The sequence below is a fragment of the Dipodomys spectabilis genome, unplaced genomic scaffold (genome assembly GCF_019054845.1).
Source record: "Dipodomys spectabilis isolate Male_0828 unplaced genomic scaffold, ASM1905484v1 ptg000783l, whole genome shotgun sequence".
NCBI lineage: Eukaryota > Metazoa > Chordata > Mammalia > Rodentia > Heteromyidae > Dipodomys > Dipodomys spectabilis.
This window is the reverse complement of record NW_024871460.1, coordinates 22,795,322-22,804,279: the sequence shown is the minus strand read 5'-3', so window position 1 is coordinate 22,804,279 and position 8,958 is coordinate 22,795,322. Positions and strand designations below refer to the sequence as shown.

The 8,958-nt window shown below is 42.9% G+C and overlaps 1 protein-coding gene across 1 annotated transcript in view; it reads left to right on the top strand.

Annotated features, from left to right (window-relative positions):
- Positions 1-18: 18 nt before the first annotated feature.
- Positions 19-8,958, top strand: part of Ptdss1 (phosphatidylserine synthase 1) — a 56,513-nt gene continuing 47,573 nt past the window's right edge. The window contains exon 1 of the mRNA XM_042673056.1: positions 19-368. Within this exon, the coding sequence (XP_042528990.1) occupies positions 190-368 (179 nt within the window). The 5' untranslated portion in view covers positions 19-189. The remainder of the gene's footprint in view (positions 369-8,958) is intronic.

Below are 8,958 nucleotides of genomic sequence, written 5' to 3'. Positions count from 1 at the left end.
CCGAGGGCGCATTGGCTGTGCCGCGACCCCGCCCTCCCGCGCCTGTCCTTCCCTCTGCTCCCTGCCTCTGCTGGGCGCCAGACCCGGCCCCGCCGTCCGGCTGTTTCTCGGCTGCGGCTTGTCACCTCCGGGGTCCCAGCCTCCGTGGGCCGGGGCCGCCGGCGCCGCGGCAGGACGGGGAGGCGGGCCATGGCGTCCTGCGTGGGGAGCCGGACCCTAAGCAAGGATGATGTGAACTACAAGATGCATTTCCGGATGATCAACGAGCAGCAAGTGGAGGACATCACCATCGACTTCTTCTACCGGCCCCACACCATCACCCTGCTGAGCTTCACCATCGTCAGCCTCATGTACTTCGCCTTCACCAGGTGAGGCGAGCCCGGCGGCGTGCGGGGCCGCGGGGTGCTCAGGCGAAGCCACGGAGGGCGGTGGTGGCGGGGAAAGGTAGCCCGGTGTGGTCCGAGGTGAGGAAGTCGGCTGGGGGGCCCCCCACGCCCGCCCGCGCAACTGCTCCACCCGCCGGGTGCCTCGCCCAAAGCCCAGCCCCCAACCCCACTCTAAAATGGGCCTCTCCCTCACCGTGCCTGGGGCCACCCCAGGAACTCACGCCAGCCACCTAGCCAGACAGCGCACCCCTCCCTTCCCTCCCTCCCTCTCCACCCTCCCCATCCTCTCCACCCTCTGCCCTCAGCATTGCTCTACCCACGTCACGACTTGGCGCTCTTCTCTGCAGCCCCCTCCAGCCCTGCTCGGTTTCCAGCACATCGCATGAATTATCTTGTATGCACCACTTTCAGCACCCTATACACATAAAAACCCCCAATCCTTCCTTTCCCATGGAGCTACTCCAGTTTACCACTACCAGGTAGGTACACACACACACACACACACACACACACACACACACAAGCGCACATGAGAGATACACAACACTGTCTTTCCCATACATTGCATACAAACCGTCTGGCATTAGTATCATCTTTCCCCCATCCTCAAACCTACCATCTATATCAGGACAGAGATTGGCCTTCTAGATAGCACAGCACTGCCTTATCTTTCCTTTCCAGCACAACCCCAATACCCATGACTTCCTGTGAAATGTGCCTTACAGGTGCCAGCACTACCAAACATCCTGACATACACCTGCCTGGTCGTCACACACCACATGACTCCAGGGCAGCACAGGGCCCCACACCCCAGAGCACAAGCTAACAGATCCCTGGTTTGTTTGTTTTTTTAAAAATACACATATTCTACTTACCATTTTCTGCGTTCTGAATGAATTTTTTAAAGAAATTCATGCACACCACGTCATTAAGGCTTAAAAGACAGGAACCTAGGCTGTAGTTTTGGAGTCAGCCTGTTGGTTTTTGGTTAAGTTACTTAACATGCTCTGAATATCAAGTTCCACACCTGTAAAATTGGGTAAAGTCTGTATTTACCTCATACTGGTTAGGATGACTGAATGACTATGTATAAATGCATTGACCAGCGTATCTGGTACATGATGCCCAATTAATGCCAGTTCTCTTCTCAGTTTTCAGTATTTATTTAAGCTGGTGCCTCACTGTATATCCAAAGCAAACCTTGAACTTGAAGTCTTCCTGTCTCAACCTCCTGAATGTTGGAGGTGCTAGACATGTACCTTCATACCTGGCCTCTCCTGATGGGTCAGGGGAAAATGTGTAGGGATATTTTGAGCATGTTGGTCACAAGAATGGAGAACACTTCTGATATTTAGTGGTGGGAGATAAAGGCTACTACATAGGGGACAACATTGTACAACAGAGACTCAGTTGCCCACTCAAGCATCTGTCAAGTGCCAGTGGTATCTCCCTTGGGAATCACTGCAGTTTTATTTTCAGATTTTCACAACACATGTCCTTTCCCATCATCATTTTCCTTATCTTCATAATCATTCAGACTCTTGTTTCTTATTATGTGTTTATTTGTACAAGTCATCAAAGGGTACAAAAGCATAGGTAACAATTACTTTTTAATAACTGGGAAGAGTGTAGGGCTACCATTATTGTGAAGTCTGCTAATGCTGTGCAGACCAGACCTTCTGTTCTACAGCCTCTAACCGTCATATATCTAGCTTTGTAGAAAATCACCCTTGGTTCTTATTATGGTTACCCTCAAATATTTCATCATGTCACCCAAATTTCCCACTTACTATATATTTGATCCTGCTAACCTTCAGTTACCTTATCAGTATGAAAATGAAAACAACAATACTAGTTCTTCATAAGATTGTTTGTGAGAAGGAAATTCATCTTTTACTTTGTTTAGCTTAATACATAAAATGTATTGAATATGTAACACACAATTGCATTGGGTAAAAGGATAAAGGTATTGGAAAATAGACATTGAAAAACATACCTGTCAACTTTACATGAATAGCAATTTATTTTATATATAAGTTTGAAATGATGGAATTTTTGAAAGGTTTTTGTTTTTTGGAAATGAGAAAAGTAATGCTATTTTATTTTAAATAATGAGCAGGAATGAACAGTTCCTTACATCCTTTCATATCTGATAATATTGTAGGCACTTTTAAAATAGATCTTTCTTCTTTACTTCAAATACAGAAAGTCCCATTCTTTTGGAATTTTCTCTTGATGACCTATCCCACAAAAGCCATTGATGCACTGCAGCAGTGAGAATGTAAGAAATGAGTATGGATTTTAATATGGAGCTTGTGGAAAGCCATAGAAAAGCCATGATCTGAAAAGAGCATGGTCCTTTCAAAACATGATAATAATTTCACTTCTTACTGTAACTTCATAAGAAAACTGCAGTCACATCATGAAGAACTAATTAATAACAAGTTTCGCCTTATATGAAATGATAAGCCTGCTAATAGAATTATTAGTTTTATTATTTCTTGCACATTTTATATGATTTATGATACTTTGAAGTAAGATATGATAGCTCTCTTAAAAATAGAAAATAATGACCTCTTAGATGAAATATTTTCATCCCACAGATTTTTATAGTGATCATAGCACCTTATACTTACTTTGGAAGGCTATTTAGATTACTGTTCATCCCATACAGTTTTTCCAGCAAAAATTTTAAAAAAATATGCCATAAAGTTTGTTTTGTAAAGACAAGTTGTTTGAGAACACTGGAGAATAGTTTTGATCTGACCACTTACAAGTATATGAGCAATTAGTGTCTGTGTAGTGTATCCGAGGCTGCTGAGACCTACCTTTCCAATTGTGAGGAAATGGATAGTTCATATACATATGTCTGAGAGAAACTTGGATTTGCCAAATAGTTCTTTTGTTAACTTATGCTATGATTTAGGTGTGGTTTGAGTATCCATTGTGATTGGAGTTCTAGTCCCAGAGTAATGCTGTGGGTGATAGTAGAACCTTTAAGAGGTGGAGCCTAGAGAGCTGGGGCGGCAGGTGCTCTTGAAAGGCGGTTCTTATGCTGCCCCTACTCAGAGTGGTTATACATAGAGTAAACCTGTTATTTCTTCCTCTATTTTGACATGTAATCACACTTGTTCCCAACATCACTGTCCATGACTAAAGGTTGCAGTGAAGGGGTATCTCTCACCTTAGAGCCTGTGCTATGCTATTTAGACTTTGAACCTCCAAATTATGAGCTAGATAAACTCCTCCCTCTTTATAAGTAGCCTTGCATCAAGTATTTTATTACAGCCACAATGCTTACTGATACAGATAGCAACTAGGCCAAATTATTCATAAATCAGTGTGCAGCCCCAATGTCTCCATCACTGTTTGCTTTCAGATGCTATCTGATCATTTCCCTAAGCTTTGAAAAGCTCATTTTGCCATATTTTAGAATACATTATAAAGTAGATGTGTGGGCAAATGCTAACTGTTCAGCCAAAGGAGACAAGTTAAGCCTTTATCTCCAGCTCAGACTGTAGTCATTTCTGAGTACTCTCCTATTTAATTTGGCTTTCAGAAGTAGAGAGACTTGGAAATACTGAATGACTTTCTTTGCAAAACCTCAGGCCTTGGGTTTGAAAACATCAAAATGGACTAAATCACATTCTTAGACACTTCTTTCTCTAAATGACCTGCCATTAAACAGTAGAATGAGCCTGTGCTAACAAGCACACACAAAAATGGCTTTTTGCCTAGAGGATACTGCCTTTCTGCAGAGTGCTGGGCCTGAGTGGTCATCATTGGTGCTAGTTTTCTCCTGGCATGGAGCTAAGGAGACAGAGAAGGGCAGGGAAATGGATAGGCTTCATTTATTGGACTCATTTGGTAATAATGGCTTTTTATTCCACTTCCCTTATTGGCTTTAGAACTTGAGTTTATTATATTTCTGACCTTCTGTAAGGATCTCTCTTGGGTGCCTGCTAATAACCTTTCCTATATTTTCCCTTTCCTCCATGTTAATACCCAGTAGAAAATGTCTCCTGATACTGCTGATTCAGTTGCCTTGGTTCCATTTCCTCATGTACATCATGTTCTTTCTCTATAATAGAAGCCCTAGATGTCCTTGCTCATGACACCAGCAATATTAATTAATCAAGTATTGCATCTGTGTCCTGGGGTCAAACTAAGCATGGAGGTGAAGATGGAGTACTGTTAGGTTAGGTTTAGTTGTATTGGATTGTACTTGAAGTCCAGGTGACACTGATCTTTACTTTTTTCTTTATTCTTTAGATCATATTTTTAAACTGGATTTAAGTACACATTGGATAATTTTTTATTATGCTTATATATAAGGTATTTTTTATCCCTAATTAGATTGTAAGTTATTAAAGGGCCATATATCTCTGTAGAGTAAGCCTGTAGTAAATAAGCATGTGGGTGACTCAAGTATTTATTTGGTTTAGATGTTGCCTTACCCCAGAGAGTTTATTTATCTAGGAAGTGCTGCTTCTCAGACTCCGCATTCAAGTTGGTCTTTTCGATAATTGTTTACTATTTCAGGTATAAACTTGTTCTGAAACATAGCACAGTCCATCTTGTGATATAATCCTTATTGCTCTAGATTTCTAGAAGTTAGGAACATTTCCTCAGCTAATCTAGAAACTAAGACTAGTTAAGTCAGCTGCTTTGCTTTCTCAGCCCTGGCATCCCATCTAATCCAACTACCCAATTCCACAATCTCTGTTCTGCCTAGGCCCTGTCTCTGCCATCCTTGGGCTCACCCCCCTGGCTTCTCTTCAGCAAGTCTAATTGGGTCTTTGGAGCTTTGGAAGCTATTCTCCATCCATTCCCAGCCTTAGCTCAGCACACCTCCCCCTCCACTGCTGGGAATAGCATGTCCCCAGGCTATTGACTCCCCCTGCAGTCCATTTAAGACTATGTAATCCTATCAGTCTCACATCACTGAAAGTCTACCACCCAAAGGAAAGGACAAGCTAGATCCCAAAGTCTTTTCTTACTAGTTTTCTTCTCCAGTGTAAACTGCACCCTATCCCTATGCCCACACACCTGTATACAGGTCCCTACAGGCCTAGGTGGCTCCCTGGTTCCACACCCTGTCCTCTAGAACAGCAGCCACCGGTGACTCCTGCCCATCCCCAAGCCCTATAATGTCCTTAATAACCCATTTGGATGTCCCCTCCTGATGGACAGCCTTCCTGATGTCCAAACAAGCACCAAGAAAAACACATTGATAGACTTCTAAATGCCCTATCATGTAATAATTGTTTCTATGTCAATTTCTTGAGGCCAGATTTCTTCATCATCCAGAATAGGCATATTGAATAAATGGCACACAGGAAATCATATACCCAGGGAGAACTTTGCTGAGAACTTCTATCTCAGCAATAATTCTTCACAAAGATCATGACAGGTTTAAGATAGAATCAAATCTCATTGACATTGGTCTAATTTATAAGCCAGGATTATATTTTCTGTTGGGGGAGAGAATCCTATACCTCTGCGAGTCTTCTATACCTGATACTGTATATGTGTAATTCAAGGACTCAAGTGAAAGATAATGAAGGAGAAAGATGGGAGGTGAGAGGGGCAATTAGTCCAGAAGACTAAGCAGTCAAGATAAAAGCTAGCCATTGTCTGCCAGCTTCCCAGAGAAAGCCAAGGATAATGAGTGTATGGAGTTTGCTTTGGTTTCCTGAAGTCAACATCCCAGATAACAGATATCACACACACACACACACACACACACACACACACACACACACACACACACACACACACACACACACACACACACACAGAGTCTGAGTCCAAAAGTACATTTTATTTTGTTTGTTTAAACTCAGGATTTTCCCTTTCACTTTCTTTGCTTCCAGGACACTCTGCTTCACTAAAAACGTGTTTGAAAACCTGCTCTTAGGTACTTGTAGATCATCATCTCAGTAGACTCTTGGAGGTGACCCTTTGCTAGGGGACAAGAAGATTGCCATTAGTAGAGTCTGAGTCAGGCTGGGTTCCCCTATATGTTATCTGAGTGGCTTAGCCCATGTTGTGGTATCATTTGGCATATTCTTGCCATCCAACACATATTGCAGATACCTGTTACATGACAAGCATCGTGTTGGGTGCTAGAAGTCCAGTGGAGGGGAGAGGGTAGAAATTGTGCCCCAGGGGGAGCTTGAATGAAAACAACAATCTTATTTGCACTACACTGGGCAGTATCTTCACTGTTGTGTCTGACATGTAGAGAGTGTTCTGACATGGCAGAGTGGGAGTGGACTTCACCTCCTTGTGCCTGTACCCGAGTGTTATTGGTGAATGAGCAGGCATGACCTAGAATTGGCACTCCGGTGACCCTGGGACCTCCTTCTGCTTCCTTCTCGTGTGGCTGTGGACAGGACAAACCCAGAGCTTCATTTCCCTCCTCCTTCAAACCAGGGTAAAGTTCACCCTGCCCCCTCCCCTTGGAGGCAGGGAAAAAAAACCCAGCCTGAAGGGTCTGTGGAAAACCTGGGGTCTTCCAGATGGAACCTCTTGCTTGCTAGTAGTTGTAGTTAGACCCTGGAGAAAGGAAGCTTTCACATCTGGAAAAATCATCTTTTCTTTTGCTATAAAGCAAAAGATCCTCCCAAGAATATGATCATCCTAAGAATACGATTATGTCTGCTCCTCTCAGCCCCAACCATAGCCCCTGCCGAAGAACAGACACTTAACTTGATGGAGGAATGAATAGACATTGATAAAACTGTTTAGACATTGGGAATTCATCATATTGGACACGTCTTGTTTGCCACTTATCTAAAATAAACTCAAGGAGTTTAAGTTATCTGCTCAGGGCCATCCAGCTGTCATTCTGAGCTGGTACATGCAGAGAGCTGATACTCCTTGTTAACTCCGCTATATGGCCACCTACACAGGAGAGAGTTTGCACTTCAGAGCTAATGTGCATCAACAGTGAGTGTGTGATGCAGCACACAATCTATAAGTAAGGTTCTTGTGCCCGGGGATGGGGTTTTGTGAGTTATTAGTGTCTCTTACAGCCAAGTTCCTTCTCATGATCCACTAGGAATATTTCAGTGCACCTTGATACAGGGTTAATTCTGGATTATTTGGAGTTTAGAGAAGATGGACTCCCCAGGCCTTCCTGCGTGGCCCTGTGTGCTCAGGTTGCTGTGGGACCTGTAGGGTGTTGAGCAGTATAACACTACTTAGAAGGACTGTGCTCAATCAGTACCATAGGTACAACCTCTTTGTGCTCCAGAAACTTATACTGGAATGTGAAGGTGGACCCCGTGATCTGCTAGGACTCAGATTTCTTCCTAAGCTTGTCCATCCCCATTCTTTGACTATAGTAGTTCGATCTTTCTGTGCTTATATCTTCAGCTTATCTAAACACCTCATCATCCCTCTTCCATACTCTGTGTGTGTGTGTGTGTGTGTGTGTGTGTGTGTGTGTGTGTGTGTGTGTGTGTGTGTGTGAGAGAGAGAGAGAGAGAGAGAGAGAGAGAGAGAGAGAGAGAGAGAGAGTGAATCAGGTTTGGGATTAGGATATCAGCATTGTCACTTAGTTTTTTTTGCCCAAGGCTGGCAATTTATCACTTGAGCCACATCTTCACTTTCAGCCTTTGCTAGTTAGTAGAAGATAAGGAGTTTCTTGAATTTAGTCCTCACATCTCAACCTCTTGAGTAGCCAAGATTACAGATGTGAGCCACCAATGCCTGGCTGATATAATCTTTCTAATTAGACAAATACAAAACTGCCAGTTTTTAGATTTCTTAATGTTGTTACTGCCTCATTTTTCTCTGAACCTAGACTGTGCATTTACATCTTTCCAACTAAATGGCTCACAATTTACAGAATTACAGTTTTATTGCTTTTGCTGTTTGTGGTTTGTGTTTGTTTTTCTTTTTTTGGGGTCTGGTCATGAGGCCTGAACTCTGGGCCTGGGTGTTGTCCCTCAGCTCTTCAGCTCAAGGCTAGCGCTCTACCACTGAGCCACAGCGCCACTTCCGGCCTTTTGCTTATGTGGTGCTGAGGAATCGAACCCAGGGCCTCTGGCTTGCAATGCAAGCACTCTACCACTGAGCCACCTTCCCAGCCCGTGTTTGTTTCTCTTGACAGACAGTCTCACTGTGCAGCCAGGCTATCCTAGAACTCACGATCCTACTTTAACTTCCTGAGTGCTTGGATTCCAAGTGTGTATCACCCTATTTACCTTAGTTTGTTTGTTCTTATTTGTTATTGCTTCAAGTTTCTATAAATTCTGTGTTGGTGTACGGTTTTGAGCAGACTAGTTGGTGATTTTTTTGAAAATAGAGACTGATATACTGATTTATTTAGGTCATTTATTTAATTAAAATTTTAATTATTTTAAAAAAGAATGATATGTTTACATTGCTTGAAATACAAGTCATAGCAAAAGGTATGTGGTGAAAAGTCTCCCCTTCTACCTCCCTCCCAGCCCCTCATTTCCATTTCTCTTTTTTGTCAGAAGATCAATGTTCTTCATTCCTTGAATGGATGGGCATCCAGAATACATTCTGTGTATACATTCACACAAATTATCATTTA